General features: G+C 37.8%; 1 protein-coding gene across 3 annotated transcripts in view; it reads right to left on the bottom strand.

Annotated features, from left to right (window-relative positions):
• Nucleotides 1–25,293, bottom strand: part of LOC126236919 (aspartate--tRNA ligase, mitochondrial) — a 161,727-nt gene that overhangs the window by 57,247 nt on the left and 79,187 nt on the right. For all 3 annotated transcript variants that reach the window (XM_049946575.1, XM_049946574.1, XM_049946576.1), the window contains exons 6-7: nucleotides 19,567–19,734; nucleotides 220–396 (exon numbers count right to left, since the gene is read on the bottom strand). In XM_049946575.1, the coding sequence (XP_049802532.1) occupies nucleotides 220–396; nucleotides 19,567–19,734 (345 nt within the window). The remainder of the gene's footprint in view (nucleotides 1–219; nucleotides 397–19,566; nucleotides 19,735–25,293) is intronic.

Below are 25,293 nucleotides of genomic sequence, written 5' to 3'. Positions count from 1 at the left end.
AATAATTTGAAAAACATGTGAAGTTGGACAAAATGTTTGATCGCCTACTGGTGCCTTTAGTGTGTGTTAAAAATGTTTGATCGCCTACTGGTGCCTTTAGTGTGTGTTAAAAATAATCTCTTTTCTACATTTTGAGCTTTTGGCATTAAATAAAGAAGTATTACATTAGGCTTTAATGAATATGCTAATATTTACAATGTGTATTAATATTTCCTATACCTGTGTGAATTCAGGCTGTCTGTCGGATCGTCCACCTTCATCTCTGTAACATCGAGCAATCTGGAAGTAACGATCTATTCCTCCAACCATTAACATTTGTTTGAACTGCTGAGGGCTCTGCACCAGAGAGTAAAAGCGGGAAGGAAGTTGTGTTGGCACAATGAATTCTTGTGCACCCTGTAAACAGAAATTTACCAGCAAAACATTTTTATACATACTAAAAGTAAACTACTTAGAACAGATAAGTCCAAGTCTACTCAGAACAGAAATATATTAGAAATTAAGGCAACCAATAGACCTGATCTATCTGGGGATTTTAACATAGAAACTGGTATCAGGGACCATGAGGTATGTATAACAACAAAGATTACCAAAGTAAAAGAGGGCAAAAATAAACTATAAATAGATATGTGTTAGGTAAAGTAAATAAAAATCATCATATCTCAATGATTTATTTAGATATGGGCAGGACCATGTAGAGGAACTGTGGCCCACATTTAAAAGAATTGCTGACCAAGCAATGGATAGATACTCTCCTGGCTGAATAGTTTTGCATGAGAGAAACTCTCATCATATATAATCTCTGTAAAGAATCTTCTAAAGAAACAGTGATGAATGTATAATAAGTGTAAAACAAATAAAAGGAGTATAGATAGATGCTGCTAAAAGTGGATTTGGCAGTCAAAATGGGCAATTTCTGAAACCTTAAAAAGCTACTGCAGCAGAATCTGACCGAAAGATCTCTCTCTAAAAACCGAAATAAATTCTGGTTCTATGTAAAGTGTGCCAGTGGCACCAAGGTTAGTTCCAGACTCATGGATGACACAGAAACTGAAATCTCAGGAAACAAAGCAATAGCAGAAATTTTGAATTTTATTTTAAATATTCATTTACAACGGAGTACTGCCCCAGTTTAATTATTCCACCACAGCAAAGATGAATGAAACTGCTATTAGTGCCACAGAGAAACAACTGAAATCGCTAAAATTGAATGAAGTTCCAGGACCTGATGGCATGCTTTCAGATTCTCTGCAGCTGAATTAGCTCTTTTGATCATACAAATGCAACTGCTTACAAAGCATTCATGTGATACATCCTAGAATATTGCTAAAGTGTGTGGGACGCATGCCAAATAGGTTTAACACGGTATATCGATGTATACAAAAAAGAGTAGCACAAAAGATCTGAATTTTGTCTGTCGTGCAAGAGAGCACCATGAACATGCTAAACAACCTAAACTGGCTGATGCTTGAAGGTAAGTTTCATCTATCTCACAAATGTTTATTTAAAAAGTTTCAGGAACCAGTATTAATGAGGGATCTAAGAATATACTACACTACTAGGACTGCTTCAGTATGGACCACCAAGACAAGATTACTAATTACAGCACACACACAGGCATTTTAGCGATTATACATTCCATGATCCATATGCAAATGGAATGGGAAGAAACCGTAAAACATGATAAATGGGAAGTACTCCCTGTCATTCATTTCACAGTTGTTTGCTGAGTATACAGTAGACGTAAAATGATGTGAAATGGATGTATAGGAATATCATTCTGTTATGAAAAACTTACTGCTCAACAATTTTGTTGTCAATGAAAATTCGTACAAAGTTGGTGAAGTAGTAGTTTATCTTGTTCCAAAATTGAAGTAGATAGTTCCTGTGAGTCAGCATGCAGAGAGGATTTACTTGACAACTGAGATTAATTAATAATTTGTTACTATTCTTGATTCCCTGACTTAGATAATATAGTTGCTAAAAGGTTCAAAGAAAACTGAGCATCATTCATATAGGTACCCCACAAATACAGTCACAGATGGTGGCAACTTCAATCTACCCTCCATGTGTTAGCAAAAGTATGTGTTTAACCCTGCTGTTCTGTTCACTTTTACTTGACATATATACTGTTCGGGTCAATATGACCCGACATATCAAAATGCTTTAGAAACATAAATTTTGGTACAGTTTTAGCTATCGACATTGTTGTTCTATTCCAGTACCTTGTTAGTAATAATAATAATAATAATAATAATAATAATAATGGTAATAATAATAATAATAACAATGCATACAACTTTATTGAGGGATATTTTTCATTTAAATATGCACATAAATTTGAAACAACAGACAGTTTCCATTACAGGCATTCAACTTAGAAAGCACTACAGTTTTTCCATACTTCTATTCTTATTGTTGACAGTTTAGACGTAAGTATTGACATTTTCTAACAACAGACAGTTGTCATTACAGATATTCATCTTAGAGCACACTACAGTACAGAACACACTACAGTTTTTTTATTACATTCCAACATAGAAAGCACTACAACTTTAGAATCCTCTCTTCTTACTGATTGTAGTTTAGGCACAAGTATTCACATAAATTTGAAACAACAGAATTTTCAATACAATCATCTTATAAAATACTACAGTTCTTTTCTTACTGCTTGCACTGTGGACACAAGTAGGTTACATGTTTCTTGCAAATATGTTTACTACATTTTCCACACACCATGTTTGTTTTATTGTCATTACTTGATGGACAGAACTTACAGCGTGCACGTTTTGTAGATTTTCTTGTTGTTACCGATTCTGACACACCACCCACATCATTCGGGTTTTGGATGCTTGTGACCATTCTCAAAGAATCTTCTGTTCTTGGGAAATGCGTTCTTGATGCAATATGTTCTTTTATCAGTGACTTTCCAAGTTCCTCCAAGAATATTCTCCTTCTAGTCAATTTGCTTGCATTCCAATTAGGGTCAACCGAAATCCACAAAACGTATGCATTATAAGCAGAAACATCAAGAATATTGTAGAAAACTATCATTGGCCACCTATTACTTTTTCGTTTGCATGTATATGTACCTAATAACTGATCAAGCGTGTCTACAGCACCTTTGGTTGAATTATAGTCCAAAATCATTTTTGGCTTCTTATCAGCCCTGTCACTGATTTCCGCATCATGGTGGAGAGTGCTCATAAGTACAACATTCTTGTGTCTCTTAGGAATATAATTAACCACAGTAGTGTCATTTGTGAAGTAAAATGAAGAGCTGTGTACCTCCTTGTTGGTCATTTTGTGTGGAAGCTCCGGCTTATTTTTCCGTATAGTTCCCAACATAGTCAATTTCCTTTTCAGAAGCAGCTGCCCCAAATTGTACGACGTAAAAAAGTTGTCACACGTGATATTCTGACCACGTAACTCAGAAGTGAGATCAGATACCACCCTCATTCCCTGATTTCTTTCTGGTGCCGCTCCACTCACCTTTCCTGTATAAATTTGGGCTTTCAGTACGTATGAAGTTTTGCTGTCACACATGGTCCATATTTTGATCCCATATTTTGCCGGTTTACTTGGGATATACTGCTTGAATGGACAGCGACCTCTAAATGCTACTAACTGCTCGTCAACAGTAACATTTTCTCCTGGATTATACAGTTTAGGAAGGACCTCTACCCACTTCTCCCAAATACTACGAATTGCGGCAAGTTTGTCAGTACGTCGTCTTTCCTCTCTAGTAGATTTCTTGTCAAATCGCAGGACACGTGATATCTTACAGAATGTTTCATGAGACATGGTTGCTCGAAATATGTTTCGCCCAGTATCTTTATCCCACAAACTTTTTGTAGACTCCCCATGAGATCGATATACACCCGCTAGGAGTAAGAGTCCTAAGTATGCATGGAAAACAGAACCATCAATATCTGTCCACTGTTCACCATAAACTCGCTGCCCTTCAATATTTGTCATCTCTATTATTTCATTTTGAAGCGCTGTGTGAAATACTGCTTCAAATGAACATTTTACATCAGATATTCTGCTGACTGCATACCTGGTAACTCCTGGGGTACTCTTGATGATGTTCGAAGCTGGTAGGCGACCATGTTGTGCTGGTGGATGCAACTGCCATTCTATATTCCCATTTTTAGAAAGAAAAGTCTCTACACTATTTTGTATGGGCTGTGGACTGTCGTAACTGTCATCGGAACACTCGCTTTCAGATGCATTGCTGATGTGATCTTCAAACTCAGAAAGTGATCCTTCATCTGGTGAGGCATTTACTATTTCTTCCAACTCACGATCATTCAATGGTCTCATCGCCATGGTGTCACAAGTCAAACTGGGCAGAAACAAAGCATTCCAATTATTGAGAACTGCCAATTATTATTTCCTGGGGAAAGCAACAAACAAGCCCATTGTTGTGAACGCATGGAGCTTTAGGTGATTGTTGAGAGTAAGTTGGAATGATGCAGTCACTATTCCCACACAACACAACAAAAATAATTTTCGCCATTTCCAGATTTTAGAAATAAATACGAGTTACACTAAACATATTTGTGTCGGGTCATTATGACCCGAACATTACATATGCAACTATTACAGTTGAAGCCCAAACTTCTTAAACTTTTTTAAAACCTTTTAAAACACATGCTGCTCATCCATTTTCAGACAAAGTCACAAAGTTTCATAAATATATATTGGTATTTACATAATGTAAAATAACGTTCATATTCGTTTCGGGTCATATAGACCCGAACAGAACAGCAGGGTTAAAGCCCTTGGTAGCTGTAAAACATTGTCTGAAATTGTACTAAATTCTTTCTTCAAAAATTATTTTGATCAATTAGTTCAGGTGTCCACAAAGGTGTAAATGGTTGCGAAAACATACTTGACCTCTTAGCAACAAATAACCCAAGATTGCTTTAGAGAAACTGAATATCATAATATCCCAACCCATCAAAAATAAACACCAAATGTATCTGTCTAAAAAAGCAGATAATTCACATGGTGCTTTCCTAAGAGACAGTCTCCATTCCTTTTGAACTCATTATGTATGCACAGACTGGAAATGGCTTAGTCAAGGAAATAGTATTGACAAAAACTGTGAGTTTTATACCAAGTAAATTAATAAGAGAGCACTGATCTGCCATGGTACACAAATCAGGTCAGAACACAGTTGGACAAGCGACGAAAAAAGCAAGCAGGTGACACAATCAATACCTTGGCTGCGCAATAGCAACAGTAAAAGAAAAGTTAAAGTCAAATGGCATGAATGGCTGGGAGACTCCAAAGGGCATATTCAGCCACCCAACCGGAAAACAAATTACAAAGTATTCGAGCTTTGTGTGAAAGTGCAAAATCTTAGAACTTCATGTTAAAGAAGTGTATCTGTTAAGTGTAGATGACTCTCCTCTCTCCTCTCTCTCTCTCTCTCTCTCTCTCTCTCTCTCTCTGTGTGTGTGTGTGTGTGTGTGTGTGTGTGTGAGTGAGTGAGAGAGAGAGAGAGAGAGAGAGAGAGAGAGAGAGAGAGTTAAGCCAGGAAACTGGCAACAAGACTGGACTTGACACCACTAGCCCTCCTGTAAAGCCAAAGCGAAAATTGTCAACAGTGCGCAGCATACCTGGTTGGTCACCCACCCACATACTGCCCACACCCAACAGTGCTTATTCAGTAATGTGGAGGGAACTGGTGTATCCACCTCAGCACAGCTGTTAACATAGTGATGGTAATGATACCAAATAAAGTGACACAAAAACAGTGTTACTAAAATATGGTTTTCCAAAATTCCTTCACCAAACATGACGAAGAAAATATTCCAGAATTCAAATCCAGAACTGCTGCCCACACGAGTAACTTAAAAGCAGATGTCCTCAGTGTATCAAAGTAAATAACAAATCACTTAACAAAGGCAATTCTTTTGGTCCAAATTGTAGACCAATTACATTCCTTTCAGAGTATGTTCCATACCTATCAATCACTTACACATGAAGACTGGAAAGTTGCACAGGTCACACCATTCTCAAGAATGGAAACAGGAGTAATCCACTGAATTACAGGCCCATATCGTTGGTGTAGATTTGCAGTACATGGAACATATGCTATGTTAAAATGCTATGAATTACCTTGAAGAAAATGATCTGTTGACGCACAGGCACTACAGATATAATTTTTGTGCAGAACAACTAGGGCTTTATTCCCCTGAAGTAATGTCTACTACCGACAGGAGATCTCAAATGGATTCCATATTTCTAGATTTCCAGAAGGCTTTTGATACCATTCCTCACAAGTGGCTTCTAATCAAAATGTGTGCCTCAGGAGACCTTCACAGTTGTGCAACTGGACTCATGGTTTCCTGTTAGAAAGCTCACTGTTCATAATAACTGTTGGGAAGTCATCAAGTAAAATGGAAGTGATACCTGGCATTCCCCAAGGAAGTGTTAATAGGTCCTGTTGTCATTTATAGTATAGTAAAGTCACTGAAAGATCAGAACCGTTGCAAAATAATACAAGCGAGATACCTGTATGAAGCAGAAAGGCAATTAACTCTAAATAATGAAAAGAGTGAGGTCATCCACATAAGTTCTAAAAGAAATTCATTAAATTTTGGTTACACAATAAATCATACAAATCTAAAGCTGTCATTTCAACTAAATACCTAGGGATAACAATTACAAACAACTTAAATTGGAGTGATCATGTACATTATGATGTTGAAAGGCACACACAAGGACGAGTTTCACTGGCAGAACACTTAAGAGGATACAAAAAATCCACTAAACAGACTGTGTACAATACATTTGTCCATCCTCTGCTAAAGTATTGCTGTGCAGTGTAGGTTGGTTGGTTGGGTTGGGGAAGGAGACCAGACAGCGAAGTCATCGGTCTCATCGGATTAGGGAAGGAAGTCGGCCGTGCCCTTTGAAAGGAACCATCCCGGCATTTGCCTGGAGCGATTTAGGGAAATCACGGAAAACCTAAATCAGGATGGCCGGACGCGGGATTGAACCGTCGTCCTCCCGAATGCGAGTCCAGTGTCGTGCAGTGTAGGATCCTTACCAGATAAGATTGAAGGAGGACATACAAAAAGTTCCAAGAAGAACAGCTTTCTTTTATTATTGTAAAATAGAGGAGAGTGTGTCATGGAAATGATACACAGGTCAAGGTGGCAACCATTGAAACAAAGACATTTTTTGATGTGGTGAGATCTTTTCATGAAATTTCAATGCCTACCTATCTATCTCTGCTGAAAGAGAAAATATTTTGTTGATGTCCACTTACATATGAAGAAATGATCATCATAATACATAAAATAAGAAAAATCAGAGCTCACATGGTGTGATTTAAGTGTTCTTTTTACGCCATGATATTCAAGAGTGGAATGGTAGAAACATAGTGCCATGCACTTCAGAGTAAATTGGAGAGTAGCCACGCAGGTGTAGGTAAGGAGATTTTTCTTTACTTTTGAACAGTCAATAATGGATAACTAAATTCAGATACGGCACACTTTCCTTTATAATGACTGCTGCAAAAAGTCTCTCTCAACTTCAACAACAAATAAAAACACTGAGAAGATAAAAAAGCTGGTGCCATAGGCTTATCAGAAGGAATACTAGCATATACACTGTGTGAAGCATTAAAAATTAAAAAGAAATTGTGCAATGCAAGTACATTTGTAGAATGTTGACTCACACTGAATGCATAAAACAAATCTCCCAAGAATTGAATATTTACGCGACATATTAAAAAAAAAAAAAAAAAGTATTCCATATTTTGATAGGTGGTAGTAATGGAGCAAAACAAGACAAAATGTCAATTAAATATGGGTTCTAATATGCTTATTAAGAACTATGAGCCCTTTTTCATCTTCATTATGAAACCCATCTCTTCTACAACAATCTGTTTGTTATTATGAATGACCTACAGAACGCAGTGAATGAATGAGGAAACATTCCTCTGTTATTTTTCAAGGATACAGCATGCATTAGTGTTGTTACTATAAACCATATTCACAGTTCTGGGTAAGTGCAGTGTATACATTAGCTCTAAAAAACAATTTCTGTTTTCCATAATGCAGTAATGTGTTTTCATTTGTTTACTCTATTCTGTAAGTTGTTTGCAATAGCAAAGAGCTTACAGTAGAAGGCATGTATTTCGCAGTAGCAATGATGAACAAGTGCTCATGGTTGCATTGTATGCATTTTAGAGAGATGGTTGTTGCATTTTTCCCCTTGGTTTGGCCCATTCTACCACTTCACAAAGTATGGAATTATTTATTTATTTATTTATTTATATAATAGAGGGAAACATTCCACACGGGAAAAATATATCAAAAAACAAAGATGGTGTGACTTAACAAACGAAAGCGTTGGTATGTTGATAGACACACAAATAAACACAAACACACACACAAAATTCAAGCTTTTGCAACCCACGGTTGCTTCATCAGGTTAGGTTAGATTAGATTAGTTTTCGTTCCATAGATCCGTGCTGAGGAGATCCTCGTGGATGTGGAACATGTCAATTTTTTTTTTTTTTTTTTTAAAGCTGAAATAACAATACTAATAGTATGAATATATACAATACATCGTTTGTTTCTACTAAAAAATTCGTCAATGAAGTAGAAGGAGTTGGCCACTAGTAAGACTTTCAGGCCCCTTTTAAACTGATCTTTATTTGTAATTAAATTTTTTATGTTTACTGGCAAATTATTGAAGATGAATGTTCCTGAGTAGTGGACCCCTTTTTGAACTAAAGTCAGTGCTTTTAAGTCCTTGTGCATATCATTTTTGTTCCTGGTATTGTATGTATGAACTGAGCTGTTTGTTGGAAAAAGCGATATATTATTTAGGACAAATTTCATTAATGAGTAAATATACTGAGAGGCAGTAGTTAGTATGCCCAGTTCTTTGAAGAGGTTTCTACAGGACGTCCATGAATTTACTCCACAAGTAATACATGTTACACGCTTTTGGACTCTGAAAACTTTTGTTTGATTTGAAGAGTTACCCCAAAATATTATACCATATGACATTATGGAATGAAAGTAGGCAAAGTATGCAAGCTTTTTCATTTTTATGTCGCCTATGTCTGCTAACACTCGAATTGCAAATACAGATTTGTTAAGACGTTTCTGCAGTTCTGTGGTGTGCTCTTCCCAACTGAATTTATTATCAAGTTGTAATCGCAGGAATTTAAGACTGTCAACCTCTTCTATCTGCTCTTCGTATTTTATGCATATGCTGGGTGGAAACCTCTTACAGGTTCTAAATTGCATATAGTGAGTCTTTTCGAAGTTTAATGTCAGTGAGTTGGCTTTAAACCATTTATTAATATCCATGAAAATATCATTAGCAGATCTTTCTAGAACTACACTTGACATACTATTTATTGCAATACTTGTGTCATCTGCAAACAGAACGAACTCTGCTTCTGGCACTGTAACTGATGAGAGATCATTAATGTACACAAGAAAAAGCAATGGCCCTAAGATGGATACTTGTAGGACACCACATGTAATTTCTTCCCATTCTGATGATGACTGACGACTTAATTCACTAGTCCCTTGCACTGACACCCTTTGTTTCCTGTTAGTGAGGTATGACTTGAACCATTTTGCAGCACTGCCCGTGACACCATAGAATTCTAATTTACTTAAAAGGATGTTGTGGTTCACACAATCCAATGCCTTTGACAAATCACAGAAAATACCTGCTGCTTGTAATTTGTTATTTAATGAATTAAGTACATTTTCACTGTAGGTGTAAATAGCCTTCTCGATATCAGAACCCTTCAGAAATCCAAACTGTGTTCTTGATAATATGTTATTTGTGGTCAGATGGTTGAGCAGCTGCCTGTACATTACTTTTTCTAAAATTTTTGAGAATGCTGGCAAAAGTGAAATCGGTCTGTAGTTTGATGGTATCTCTTTATCCCCTTTCTTGAATAGAGGTTTAACATCTGCATATTTTAGCCAGTCAGGAAATGTCCCAGTTATAATTGACTGGTTACACAAGTAACTTAGAATTGTACTAAACTCACAAGAACATGCCTTAATTAACTTTGATGATATTTCATCATACCCACTAGAATGCTTTGTTTTTAAAGATTTTATTATGGACGTTATTTCTTTTGGTGAAGTGAGTGATATATTCATGTACTTGAAGCTATTTGTGAAGGCTAGTTTCAGATATTCAAGGGCATTATTTACTGATCCTCAAAGTCCCATTCTATCAGTAACGGATATAAAGTGCTTGTTAAATAGATTTGCCACACTATGCCCATCAGTTACTAATGTGTCATCTACCCTTAGTGCTAATTGCTCCTGTTCCTTTCTGGTTCTACCAGTCTGCTCTTTCACTATATCCCATATTGTTTTTATTTTGTTCCCTGACATTGCTATCTTCTTCTCGTAGTGCATTTGTTTAGACGTCTGAATTACTTTTTTTTTTTTTAATGTTTTACAGTATTCTTGTATTTAGCTAAATCACCAGCATTGGAGTTATTCTTGGTCAACAGATACATTTTCCTTTTTGTCTTACAGGAAATCTTTATTCCTTGTGTAATCCATGGTTTTATTATAGACTTCTGTTTAATTTGAGTAACTTTTAGAGGAAAACAGTTTTCAAACATGGTACTGACATTGTTCATGAATGTGTTATATTTTTCATTCATGTCATGAGCACTATAAACATCTTTCCAGTTCATATCTTTGAGCAGTTTTCTAAAACACTCAATTTTTGGTTGATGGACTACTCTCCTGTAGTCAGATTTAGCAGTCTTGATAATCTGCTTAGAATTTACATCTAAAACAAGGAGCTGCATGTCATGATCTGATAGTCCATTTATAACAGGTTTTATGATATGATTTTGTTCCTTTGATTTGTCTATAAAAATGTTATCAATGGCTGTCCTTGAGGATTTAGGGATCCTAGTTGGAAAGTTTACAGGAAAGAGGGAAGGAGAGGGAAAGACGAAAGGATGTGGGTTTTAAGGGAGAGGGTAAGGAGTCATTCCAATCCCGGGAGCGGAAAGACTTAGGGGGAAAATAGGACAAGTATACACCGCGCGCGCACACACACACATATCCATCCGCACATATACAGACACAAGAAGACATTTCACAAATGTCTGCTTGTGTCTGTATATGTGCGGATGGATGTGTATACCTGTCCTATTTTCACCCTAAGGTAAGGCTTTCCACTCCCAGGATTGGAATGACTCCTTGCCCTCTCCCTTAAAACCCACATCCTTTCGTCTTTCCCTCTCCTTCCCTCTTTCCTGGTGAAGCAACCGTGGGTTGCGAAATCTTGAATTTTGTGTGTGTGTTTGTGTTTATTTGGGTGTATCAACATACCAACACTTTCGTTTGGTAAGTCACATCATCTTTGTTTTTAGATATATTTATTTAAAGAAAACCCCATGTACAAGAATTATCACAGAAGAAAAAACTGAAACCACAACTATTCTTTTCTTCTGCAGTATTTCCAAAAACAACAACATTGTTCTCAGGTGATTGTGGATAAAACAAACATACATGAATTATTTACAAATCTCAAAAATGTTTAAAAACAATTAATTTTGGGTACTGATTTGTTACTGGGAATGAGACTGGGTCCATCACTCAAGGTCAGAAACTAAACAGCAATTGAATCAGGGAGTGGAACCTGGTAGCTGTGCGAAGCTCTCCTATTCAGAATACAAACAAGAATTAAGTCAAAATTTCAGTTCAAAAATATTAATTATCTGCAGTATCCACATCTTAATGTCATGATTCTAGTGAAATGATGAACCAAGTTTTGGGGCATGAAAAGTTACTAAAATACTTTGTTATTTAGGTGGTTGAATTGGAGGTGTTGAAAATTGTTAGAAACATTTAAATAATATTTATGTTTGTTGCAGAAATCCCGAAGTGATACTGTGGAATTTTTCCACATTCTTATCTGGTCGCACGGAATTTGCTTCATGAGAAGTCTAGAAATGACTCATTTCGTTCTTCTTCTGACATATATATTGAATCACACTACTATTAAAGCCATGTGTTGCACCCACTATCACATACATAAAATTTTGACAAGGTAAACATCTCACCTATTATTACAAACATGAAACAAGTACAAAGTCAGTTTAGTATGACAGGATGCATGGCATAAAATATAAACATATTTTTCATCAATAGTTCTGTAAAAAATAGTTTTTCAATATTAAACATAATGTAATCAATATTTTTATCAATTAATATTACAATATATCCATTCTGAATAGAAATGGACTAATATTTCATTCACCTATGAAAGCTGTAGTTCCATTCATCAACCCTAATTAACCTACACAAAATACACCTTCTCATCTTGTATTTAAAACAAATATTTAGCAGATTTACTTCATGGACAATTGAGTCTTGACCATAAAAATTACAGTTTATCATGTTGTTTGTAAATCAAGTGTATCATGTACTACAATGAGTGAATCTCAGTCTTTTACATTACATTTGCAATGAAAAAGGTCAAGTTGGTGTCTTCTGCTGGAAAAGTTATGGTCAGGATTTTCTGGGATGTGGAAGGGGTTCTTACACAATACTTGCAAAGAGTTAAAAAAAAATGCTGAATTATTTACAACTGTTGGCATTGTTATATATTTCAATGCAAAATAATTTTGGTGAACATAAGTGTAAAATGTGGGTCAAATATGGTAATCACATACTTTTATAGAATATCTGCCACAGAAGCAGGGTTGGGGGGGGGGGGGGGGCAGGGGGGAAGGGGAGGGGGGGGATATCATCTCACTTCAGGGAAGATTTGGAGGGCAAATTTTCTGACTGTGGTAGACTCTCACAATTACAATTATCTCACGGTAGTCTTCAGTCTGAAGATTGTTTTCATACCACTCTTCACAATAATCTGCAACTCTCTTCATCTCTACAAACTACTGCAATCTACAGCCATCTGAAAGTCTTTACTGTACGCAGAGGGGGAAGAGGCAGGACAGCGGGACAGGGTGGAGAGTGGGAGATGGAGAGAATGCCCACATGAAGGGGAGAGAGGGTGATAGGAGAGGACAGTACACCATCTGGACGGGAAAATAGTGGCGTGGGCAACAGAGAGACAGGAAAAGGTTAGGTATGGCAGTGGAAAACAGGTTAGCACAGATTTAAGCCAGGGGGATTGTAAAAGAGCACAGGATATGCTGCAGAGGCAATTCCTGCCAGTGTAGTTCTGAGAAACTACTGCTGGAAGAGAGTACAGCAGAGTTCCACTAATCCGAACGTTCAGTTAATCCGAACATGAATTATGTCAGTCTAAGTATGGAAAACTTTTTGGTGAACTGTAGTGTGCACACACAATATTTTAATTTACACAGTATAGTAAACATGTACTAGAAAAACTGGCAATAAAACATTAGGTTTAAACAATGCATAACAGTGAAAGAAAAGCTGTCAAACTTACTAAAATACAGTGGACATTTTATCCCTACTTTTTTAGATGACAAAAACTCAGTCATTGTTTTTTGGAGTACTGAAGACAGTCTGTTATACGATGCATAGTTGTGCCATCGTCTCATAAACATCAAATCAGCAGGTGTAGCAGTGGGCTGTTGTTCCAAATAATGTAGCACACGGTCAAGGACTTCTGCTGCGTCACTGTATGGAACCAGCTCTCCTTTATCGCTTTCAGGCTCATTGTCACTTCTGTCACAGCAGTCCACTTCTTCCTGGTCTTGAGTCACAGCAGCAACTAAATCAGCGTCAGTAAGGTTCTCCACATATGCCCCATCTGCTACCATCCACTCATCTACGTCTCCTTCACTAGCTTCTTCACATCAAGGGATTGTCTGTATCATTTCAGTTGACTTTCCACTTCATTTTCATCTAGGTTGTCCTGAAATTAAAGAGATGTCTACAGTTTTCTCCATGATTTTTGCAGAGTATTTTCTGAAATATTTTGCCATGCCTCATCAGACCAATAAACAACATCCTTCACATTGGTCTTTTTTTATTTTGTCCACTAAAGGTATGCTATCATCTTGGATCAGCATTCTTAAAAATTGTTTTCTGTAAATCAGTTTTAATGTTTGCAGTACGCCCTGGTCCATCGGCTGTAGAAGTAGTATACCATTCGGTGGCAAAAACTTCACCACAATTTCTCCATCAGATAATTTCTCAGTGCTGGGGTGAGTTGGCGTGTTATCAATCAAAAGGATTGCGTGGGGAGACAACTGATTTTCCTTAGAAAACCGTCTAACAGAGGGAACAAACTGGCCGTGAAACCATTCTCTGAACAGCTTACCATCCATCCATGCTTTTCTCTGGTTGCAATAATATATGGGCATGGACTTTGTGTTGCAGTTTTTAAAAGCTCTGGGCCTAGCAGATTTGCCAATCAGCATTAAAGGCAGCCTGTGATTACCAGCAGTGTTGCTGCATGCTAATAAAGTCACACGATGTTTGCACATTTTAAAACCAAGAGCATGGTCTTTGCTTTTGATTCCAGGCTTTTTGTTGGCAATGCCCTAAAATTAAGGCCAGTCTCGTCAGCGTTATAAATTTGTTGGGTTAGAATACTTTCCCTCTCTTCTCATTTTTTCAAACTCATCCAAGTATTCCTTCACTACATCACGGTCAGAAGAAAGCTGCTCTCCAGTAATTGTTAGCTGACGGATTCCATGACTTTTTTGAATCAGTCCAACCAATCCATACTCGCACTAAAAGACTCATAACCATTCACTAACTTGTCCAGGTACACAGCCTTCTCCTGAACCAGTGCTCCACTCAAAGGAGTTCCCCTTTCTCTTTCCTGCCTAAAGCAAATGAAAAGAGCTGCATCCACTTTATCGTACTGGGACTGTTTAAAAGTCTGCCAAATCTCGAGTGTTTTTTCTGAAGACATTGCACAGAACTGTTCAAGCTTCACTCGGTTCTTCTACCAATCACGAATGGTTGCTTTACAACACTCAGTTCCATTGCCAGTTTAGATACATTCTCGCCATTGTCTATCTGCTTCAAACTATTCAGTTTTTCTTTGAGAGTTAACATTGTATGTTTCCGTTTACTCGTGACGAAAATACGTACACCACTACGCCTGAATGAATACAATACAACTGTTAAATGTGCTAGCGATCGATAATTAACATAACCAATTGCTTTGTGAGCCAACTGGCAGTGCACTGACCTCAGACACTACAAAGGTCTCTACAATGCACAACAAGGGCAGGGAGTGAGAGTGAGTCATTGTTCCCACACTTGTTCCCATTTGTTACCACGGTGTACCTACTTATCTGCTTGGTATACTTCATTCTAGAAACTCGTCACCGTAATTCTGGCTAATTCAAACAAATCGGTAATCCGAACAAGGTCCGGTCCTAATTAGTTCAGATTAACGGGACTCTACTGTATTCAAATGGTCCCAGTAATGAAACAGCTGTTGAAATCATCAGTTTAGCGACATGCAGCATGTTCAGCAACTGGATGATCAAGCTGCGGTTTGCCACAGTTTAGCAGTGACCACTCATTCGAACAGACAAGTTGGTTACTTGTCATACCCACACAGAATACTGTACAGTAATTGCAGCATAGTTGATATGTTACATGGCTGCTTTCAAACGTGACGCTGCCTGTGTTTGGCTACGAACCAACTGTGATAGGGCTGCAGTACAAGGTGGTGGGTAAGTGTATGATCCATAGGGTGTAGGAATGGGAGCAGGATTGGAATAGGGATGGAGAAGGATGTTCTCTAGGTTGTGTGAGTGTCACAACTTTGTATGATGTGGGTAGCAATTTGGGGAGGATAACCCCTCATCTCTGGGCATGATGGAAGGTTGTTGAAGCTCTGTTGAAGGATGTGGTTGAGCATTTCAAGGCCAGCGTGATGTAGGGTGCTGGTCAGTGGTTAGTTAACAGGCACTATTGACAGAGGAGGAGATGGTATGGGGGATCTGTTTATGGGTATGCTGGAGAGGATATATCTGTCAATACAGATCCTATTAGTTTATCAGTATATTTCGAAAGATCCTGCTTTCCACTGAGGTGCAACATTCACAATTGGTGAGGCTGTAAGTCAGATACTTTTGATATGAAACGAGTGACAGCTGACATAATAGAGGTACTGTTGGTGGTTGGTGTGCTTGATATGGACAGACATATTTATGGAGCCATCTGAGAGGTGCAGTATGACATCTGTGAAGGTGGTTCAGTGAGTCAATAAGAACCAGGTGAAGCAGATTTGGGAGTAGGCATTAAGGTTATGGAGGAAAGAGCAAAGGTTGTCACTGCCATGAGTCCACATCATGAAATTGTCATTGAATCTGAAACATAGAGCAGGTTTTGGGTGTTGACCGGATAGGAAGGATTCCTCTAGATGGCCCATAAATAAGTTGGCACAGTATAGTGCCATGTAAGTATTCATGGCAGTACACATGGCAGTATCATGGATTTGTTTATATATTTGGCCTTCAAAACAGAAATAATTTTGTCATGTTGTGGTTTGTCAGGAAGACTGGAAAAGGCATAGTAGATTTGGTACCATGAAAACACTGCGAAAGGTAGTGTCCCATGACTGCCAAGTTGAATCATATTAATTTTTCTTTTTTCTTTTTATACATGTAAGCTACATGTAAACTGAATGACTTATAGACAGCGACATAGGGAAATTAACGATGTGCTTTGTGGCAAGGATAATGTTTTGATACATCTGCATAAAAAAGGAAGAAGAAATGTGCTCTTCAATTTATTACTTCCTATATCTTCACCTGTTTATTTCTATAAGTGGTAGCAGGCGGACGTATGATTAGATCCGTCATACCAGTATTATTTAAAAATGTGTATTTCAACTATACATTAAAAGTGTTATAAAGTTATTAGGAAAGCAATCACAATGATCACTCGTGTCTGTTCATCATTTTGTCTGCTGCCGAGATCCTGCATGAGGAGGTTCGGAGCAGACAAGAGGAATTTGCGTGATCAGTGGAGGAGCGATCCTGCATCAGCATTGTTTTAATCAAGACTATGCACAAAGGAATTAATATGAAGCAGTTCGTAATGTAAATTATGAATACTGATGTTGGATGTAATGATACTGAAGGTCTGTTGATATTGGGATCAGTTAAACTCACCCAGGATTGTGTACAGATTCAGAAATTACATTCCAATTTCTTTTAACTATTCTTTCCAGTCTTTTTTAAAAATTATTCAAGCAGCAATTATTAATCAGTTTCCATTATTTGCCCGCCTGCATATGTCATTATTTTCTGCATGGAGGCTGTTGGTGTATAAGGACACCACATCCACAGTGACCAGTGGTCTGGTGGTAATAGGACTGGAAAAGTGGAAAGGTGGTGAAGGAAGTGAGCAATGTTTTGGATGTAGGACAGGAGGTTACTAACAATAGTTTAGAGGTGTTAGTTAACAAAAAGACTGTGGGATGGAGTTTGAGAAGTAGGTAATGGAACGGGGTCCAGGGGGTGGTTGGTGTGAGCAGAGAAGTGGTTTCAGGTGTCAAGTTTTGGGATGAACCTAACACCTTAAGGAACTGCTAGAGGTCCTAGATTTGTAAGCAGATGTGTTGGAAAATTGGCAGAGACTCTCAGCCACATAATCACCATGATTCATGACCACTGCGGTGGATTCTTTGTCTGCTGGTGGGATGATAATTATCTGGATTGGATTTTTAATTTATGGATAGCTGTGTGTTTCATACGAGTGCTGGTGAACTCACTAGGGAGGGATTTAGGAAAGGAAGTTGAGACAGATTGGAAGTAAGGAATCATTGAATGATTACGATGTGATGACTTTGCGAAAGGGGAGGTGTATCCCAGTTGGGAAGGAGGTTGGGACTGTTTTAAACAAGGTTCTACGTGGGATTTTGGTAAGCTGTTGTCAATGGGGTGTGTAGCAAAGAAATGTTTCCACTGCAGAGAAAAGGTAAAATAAAGGAGGTCATTTACAGGTGAAGCATGACTGAACTTAAGATTTTGGGCTAAAGATGAGGTGTTTAGGAAGTACTGCAAGTTCTACAGAGGTCAAAGTTTTGGCAGGAACATTGACAACAGTGTTACAGAATGGGTGTTCAGGAGCAATGTGTATCATGGAGGGTGGAGGAAGTTTTTGGGGACATGGAAGGTGGCGTAAGTTAGCAAGGGCTGGTTAAGAATCTATGAGAGGTTGATGAGAGTGTTGGATCAGGGTGGTAGGCTCTTTATTGTCCAGAGGTAATCCTATTTGCACATACAACATGAGTAGCTGGGACAGATTCCTCAGGTGGTGCTGACAGTGCTATTCCAACTTTTGAAGGGCAACAGTTTCTATTGCAGTGACTGCATTCAGGAAGTTGTAGTCAGGATTGAAAGGACTTTGCGAAAGGAGGAAAGACTGTCAAGTATGGTTTCAGCTCTCTCTCTCTCTCTCTCTCTCTCTCTCTCTCTCTCTCTCTCTCTCTCTCCACCCTCTCCTCTTCTCTCTCTCGCCTCTCTACCTCCTTAACAGTCTCCACCTTTTTCTTGGCTCCCTCCCCACCTCCTCTGCTTCTTTTATTGCTCTATCCTTCAGAACTCCTTTCACACTGTTGTGCAGTAGCTGAGTCATCTGCTTCTCCCACTGTTGCCTCTCACTGCCCTGTTACACCCGTTCTTGCCTCGTGCAGTCTTTCTTACATGCTCCCCACATCCATCTGGCCAGGTAACTGTTCTCAATAATTGATAATCAATAACCAGCATCACCATGGTCATGGTAGTTTGTATCTGGGTGTCTGTGCATCAGTATGTGTGAATGCATGTACTTTCTGACAGAAGAAAACAAAGAGCCCAAAAGCTAATGAATGTGGTCTTCTGTTGCTTTTGTGTGTGTGTGCACAACCTAGCAGTCTGTCACAGGTAAGTGGTCGCCTTTCTCTTATTTTACACATTCTTCTTCTACTGTAGTCCTTTCTACTGTTAAGTTCACTATATGATGCAACATGGTAATTGGTGTGAAGAGTACACAACTTCACTAATTTGATAATCCTTTGGTTAATAGGACCAGCCTAAAACTCCGATAACTCATCCAGTCACTGTATGAGTAAATTAAGATTTTGTGTGTGCGTGTGCGTGTGGAGGTGCACGTGTATGTGGATGTGCACGTGCATGTTGGAGGGGGGGATTACAGAGAACTATTAGGGCACAATTAGCTACAATTTTACTGCAAAATGTCTGTGCAATAGGTTCACTACATTAGTTGCCACAGAAAATGTTTTACATCCAATGACATATATTTTCCTTGTTGGATAGTAATTTTCCTCTCAAGCAAGTCTGGGAAGCCACGTTTTCATTATTATTGGCAATTTCAATACAAGATGGTTGGCAGGACCCCTTAGGAATCACTGTACATATGGGAACTCCTGTCAGCTGAATACTGAACACGATGTTCGGGAAACTGAATATTACTGATCACATTAGCACAACTACGAAGCCATCAACTAGAGTTTGAAAACATGTTTTCTGGAATTGGAAGAAACTGTAAAAGCTGTGAGAAAGAGAAAGAGAAAGAGGGGAGGGGGAATCACACACATAATACAATTAATTAAAATTCTTACCCCTGGAGTTCTGCGAAATAATGTAGGCGTTTCCACATCCACAAATCCAGATGCACAGAGATATTCCCTCATTTTCATAGTGACTTGAGATCTGAGTCTAAGATTGTGTTGCATGTCCGCAAATCGCAGATCAAGATATCGGTATTTCAGCCGTAGCGGTTCCTTTGCCTGAAACAAAAATCAGACATTTTATAGGGGCAGGCATATTGCCCTTGCAAGATAGTTGCTTATGCTGGGAACTTGGGCAACACTGGGAGCAACCACATCAGCTACGAGCTAATCAGCTCACTTGTCATAAATAGTGAGGACTGAAAGACTATGTGAAAGCTGTAGGAGTATACCAGAAGCACCAACGCATAGAGCTCCAGTGTTGTGCCGGAAAGACCTGCAGGAAAACGACAACAACAGTTCATGCACCAGGAGCATACCAATAATGCTCTTAAGCAGAGCAAGGGTTTTAGTTTCTTGAAGTTATAAAATGCCACAAAGCAACATAGACCGCTGGCCTGCAGTATAGGTGCAGATACACCACACTGACATACTAAGGAACCCAACCCAATTGCCTGAATGTTTTTGGAATACAAAAGTAAAAATCAGTTTCTGAAGATATGTCCTCATAAGATAAAAGCTAAGGCATAAAGTTAATATGATCAAATTTAAATTCATGTGCAAGAGGCAATGCTTCACAGTAGCTCTCTGTCAGCTAAATTTCTTGCTAATGCTTTAAAGCAACGGAGCAATGTCCCCAACATCACAACATCTCCCTTGTAATTTCATTGAAGTTAGATCATAAGCAAAATAAAAGTTGAAGTACACTGTATCGATCCTGAAACACAAACAAAACTGATAATTGTCATTTTAGTGTTGCTACCTATATTTATTAGGAATGTTTCAATATCTAGTTTTATTAACTTTAAAACCACCTCAAAATTAATTTTAAAAGTTTAGCTTTTCATGCATATTATATTACTCTGAACAAGAATTTTTTAGGTAAATTTTGTCATTTGGATGTAAAAATATCCTTAATATCAGAATGAAATTTTCACTCTGCAGTGGGGTGTGCACTGATGTGAAACTTACTGGAAGATTAAAACTGTGTGCTGGACTGAGACTCGAACTCGGGACCTTTCCTTTCACGGGCAAGTGCTCTACCGATTAAGCTACCCAAGCATGACTCACGACCCATCCCCACAGCTTCAATTCTGCCAGTACCTCGTCTCCTACCTTCACAGGAGAGCTTCTGTGAAGTTTGTAAGGTCCCAGGTTCGAGTCTCTGTCTGACACACAGGTTTAATCTGCCAGGAAGTTTCATATCCTCAACATGTAACACATTAGTCACCTGATATAGCTACTGCCTATTTCTGTTATTTTAGTTTGTTGCCTACATTTGTACTTCCACAGGAGAAGAGTGCACACACACTGCCAGTCTGACTAGCTCATGCAGCAAATGTAGAAAACATTCAACTCAGTATCAACAGGCCTTTCTCCACTCTACCAGGCCTGCCGGGCTCTTCAATAAATCATAAATCATTATCCCCAGTGTGTGTGCTGGCATCAGTGTGACAGACAGCGATGGAAATAAAAAGAAAGTGTAAACATTACTAATCATCAAAAAATGTGCAGTTTTCTTTAATTTTATTATTGTAAGTAAGCTGTCTTACTCCTTAGTTTCCTGTTGCCTTCCCTGGTAACTGACAAATCTAGGGTAAATACTAAACTGGGCCAACGTTTCTGCTTCTGACTCTACCTAGCAGAATTTACATGCATGGGAAACTACCTCTGTTGCTTCTTACTGTAATACTTGTTGTGTTTGCTTTATGCCACCCATGATGAACACGACAGTGGCCAAGTAATCTCATCATACCGAAATTAACATGCAAATCAATGCTATATGTTCCACACAAATCTCAAAATGCATGCTACAGGCTAACATGGCAGAATGACACTACTGGCTGGAGTGTCACATGGTACATTGGTCCTTGCCACTGAGCACTGTCCCACCACCAGGCTATAGTATGTGGAAACACTTCTGCTCTTAGTGGATTCTCACATAACTATTAGTGATAGTCTTGCAACTAGTAACATAGCAATGGGATTGATACCATCAGTACAAAATTTTACTGCTTCAGGATGACACAACAATGTTACCACAAGTAAGAGATGGTTATCTTAATTTACAAGATTACTTCAGGATGACATGACAATGTTATCACAAGTAAGAGATGGTCATTTTCATTTACATCGGGCATCTCTCTAAGAGTCATCAGCCACATTTCCTCCGATGTTTTGGAAAAAATTTGCAGTGCAGTACCTGTAGTGTGTAGAAAGGCACAGGTCAAAGTTCAGTTCTGGGGGAGGGCATCACAGTTTGTTACCATCTACCATCTCCCCCCCCCCCCCCCCCATATATATTATGCTATTTCTAATGTAACACAGATACCTATGATTTACTAATAATAAAAATGTAATATATATGTTTTAATATAATAACAATAACAATTTGTTTATATCAGTGCTCATGGAATATCTTTAGGATAAATTCCAAGAAATTACAGTTCAGGGAAATACAGCATCTGAAAAGCATCTGTCCAAAAATTTGAAAAGTAGTTGTGCTAAGCAATTGATTGAAGAACTACAATTGCAACCAATTCTCACAATTTTGATATAAAAATTTACAAGACACAAAATCAAAAAGTTCTTTCACCATTATTAATATTTCACTCAGCACGACTGTGAACACAGGTCTGCAGACTACAGTTCACAGATCTGTGAATGACAGGAATGCTGTTTCTTTCAGTCTTAATACTACAGATACTTGCAGATCACACATACCCCTATCTTTGCCATGTTATAGTCTGAACAAAGATATAAGCCATGTGACAGAGAGCAAACATTTGAGCTCTACATGAAGTGGAGCCAACAGTTATAGTTTTTCTCATTTAAAATTAAATCAAGCCGATTTCAACATTTGAAAAGGCTTCTTGTATTAGTATTACACAGTAGTAGTACATTTAACCCAGTTTCTCTCGAACTCCCAATAATAGCTCAATGAATACAATTTTTATATTTAACCACATGAAATGCTAAGAAAAATTTTCAAACATTGTATTAACAGCTCTCTCCTTTTTACAAGCAATGGGATTACAGTTCTTCCGTGAATTCCTGGGTCTGTTACAAAATGAATCATTTAGTTTTCTGGCAATTTCTCAAAATAATGTCTAAATATTTGTATGCTTTTAGAAGAAATGACATCCATTTCTATCCATGATATTCAGTTTTTAGACAAAGTAAGCACTTACATTTAACAACTTTTTGCTTAATGTAGCACACAATATCAATATACTGTGCATAATATAGAAGAAAAGTTGATTATAGACAAAACTCTTGCAGGGAGTTTGATACTAAAATTCTGTCATCTCAAATTCTTTGTCATTCACTGAGGTTTAGATCTGAGGACCAATATATTTTCAAGAAATTTCACCACTGTAATAAATTATCTTTACTGTAAATAATACAATACACTCAACAGTATTCTAGAAGTCAACCACAAATGAATGCTGCCACTAGTCAGCTGATTGAGGTGCTGGTTTCAACACAATGATGTCATGAGCGGTCTACATTTCTGTGGTCTTTGCCAGGGCGGCAAGTAATTTTAGGTGAGGTCCAGTTACTTTTAAAAAATTTTATCACAGCTTAAAAAAGCCACTCCTGTTTCTTAATAATTTTTGTATGAATTTTCACTCACAAAATAATATGAAATACAATATGTATGGATTATTGTGTTCAAAAACCAATGGGAGAAACTACAACTGCAGTCTTGAGACAATTTTTAAAAATTAAGTTCATGCGAGGAGCAGCTTAGTTGAGGAGAGTCTTCAAGATGGTGCTGATAAGGAAGTAGCCCAGCTTTCTTTCTTATTCTTGATTCTCTTTACTCGCCCCTTTCCTTAGCTGATCAATGTGAGGCCATGAGTTTTGCCTTTAAAAGGCAATACTGCTAGCAATTCTTCCCTAAATGCTTTATTTCCAATATACAAAAAACTGCACAAAAATAGATATTTGATGTTTATCGACGACGAAACTGCACGAAAATAGATATTTGACCCATTAAGTGCAATAAAGTGGCAAGGTATATTCTGCTAAAGTTCAAGCACACTACACACTACTTTTATTGTCAACAGCTCAAATCACAGTTTTTATAGTATAGCTTGTGGCTGACAATGGAATACCTTGTATTGTGGCAACAATATTCTTTTTCTCTTCAAAAGGTGCTGTGGCCGCTTCCAACATACATTTTTTAATGTTCTCTGTCTGAAAATGGCTTCTGGTGTTTATTTAGTGTCCAACATACGCATAATGCTGCTTCATCAGATTTTTCTTGCGTGCTCAGTGCAATTTAGTAAGGCCATGCTTTTTCTGTAAAAAGCTAGATATGCCTGAAATTTTCGTTGATAAGCTTCTATATCTCCACCTACACACACATTTTGCAAGCCACTGTGTGATGCTTAGCAGAGAGTATCCTGTACCACAACTAGTCGTTTCCTTTCCCACTCGACTTGCAAATAGAGTGACGGAAAAACAACTGTATATATGCCTTCGTACGAGCCCTAATCTCTCTAATCTTATCTTCATGGTCCTTACACGAAGTGTGTATATTGGTAGCAATAGAACCTTCCTGCAGTCTGCCTCAGATGCCAGTTCTCTAAATTTTCTCTTATTCAAACTTACCGGTAACAAATCTAACAGCCTGCCCCTGAATTGCCTTTAATCTGATCTGGTGCAGTTCCCAAACACTCTAACAGTACTCAACAATGGGTCTCATAAGTGTCCTGTGTGCAGTATCCTTTACAGATGAACCATACTTTTCTAAAATTCTCCCAATGAACGATCGAGCATTTCCCTTCTTGAAGGTATGTATGGAGCAGACACTGTCATTGGTTTAACACACGGCCTATTGATGTAACATTTATTTCACTGTTAAGCTGATGAATGTTGTTGTTCTAACCAACACAGGTTCCTCTGCCATGGACTGACTTTTGTGACCAAAAATCGGGCCCTTATATATCCTCAAAATAATAAGGGCCGAAACTACACATTGTTCAAAGTTAAATCTACAGAAATTACAATTAAAATGTAACTCAGTAAATTAACTGAATACATCGAAAAAGTCGTTCCTTTTAACAGTTTCTTCTACTATAAGCTTTAGGCGAATTATTTATTTAAATCATGAAATTAAGAAATATCGTTATGCAAACAAGACTTTTGACAAAACTGTTAATTAATTAAAGAATGGCTTTGCTAACATGTTTTCGAATAGAGTCAAATAGATCCTTTAAGAATACTATTAGTTGTTCCTTCAAATGTTTATAATTAGTACAGAAGTTATATCTGTTTATATTTCAACAACAGAATTTAAGTTACAAAACAATTACTGATTTCGTCCTAGAATGAAAGTTTTAATTAAGATTAGTGAAAATAAATTAGGAAATCAATTACTTACATAAAACTAAGCACAAAATTAGACCTGGTCTTAGATTCTTTAAAGCTGAGGGCCAACCTTTCTCTTTTACGAAAGTGCAGATTATACTCGCACATGTTAATGGTAATTAGTTAAAATTGAAAAAATGAATTTAAGTAGGCAGATGGCAAAACAAGAGTGGAAGTAAAATCATCCCACCTTGCGTTGTCACAACTGGTCTATGTGTGAGTGGATAGTAGTGTTGGACC

This window comes from Schistocerca nitens, chromosome 2 (genome assembly GCF_023898315.1).
Source record: "Schistocerca nitens isolate TAMUIC-IGC-003100 chromosome 2, iqSchNite1.1, whole genome shotgun sequence".
NCBI lineage: Eukaryota > Metazoa > Arthropoda > Insecta > Orthoptera > Acrididae > Schistocerca > Schistocerca nitens.
Note: the sequence above shows the minus strand (reverse complement) of the source record. Positions and strands in the feature narration are given on the sequence as shown.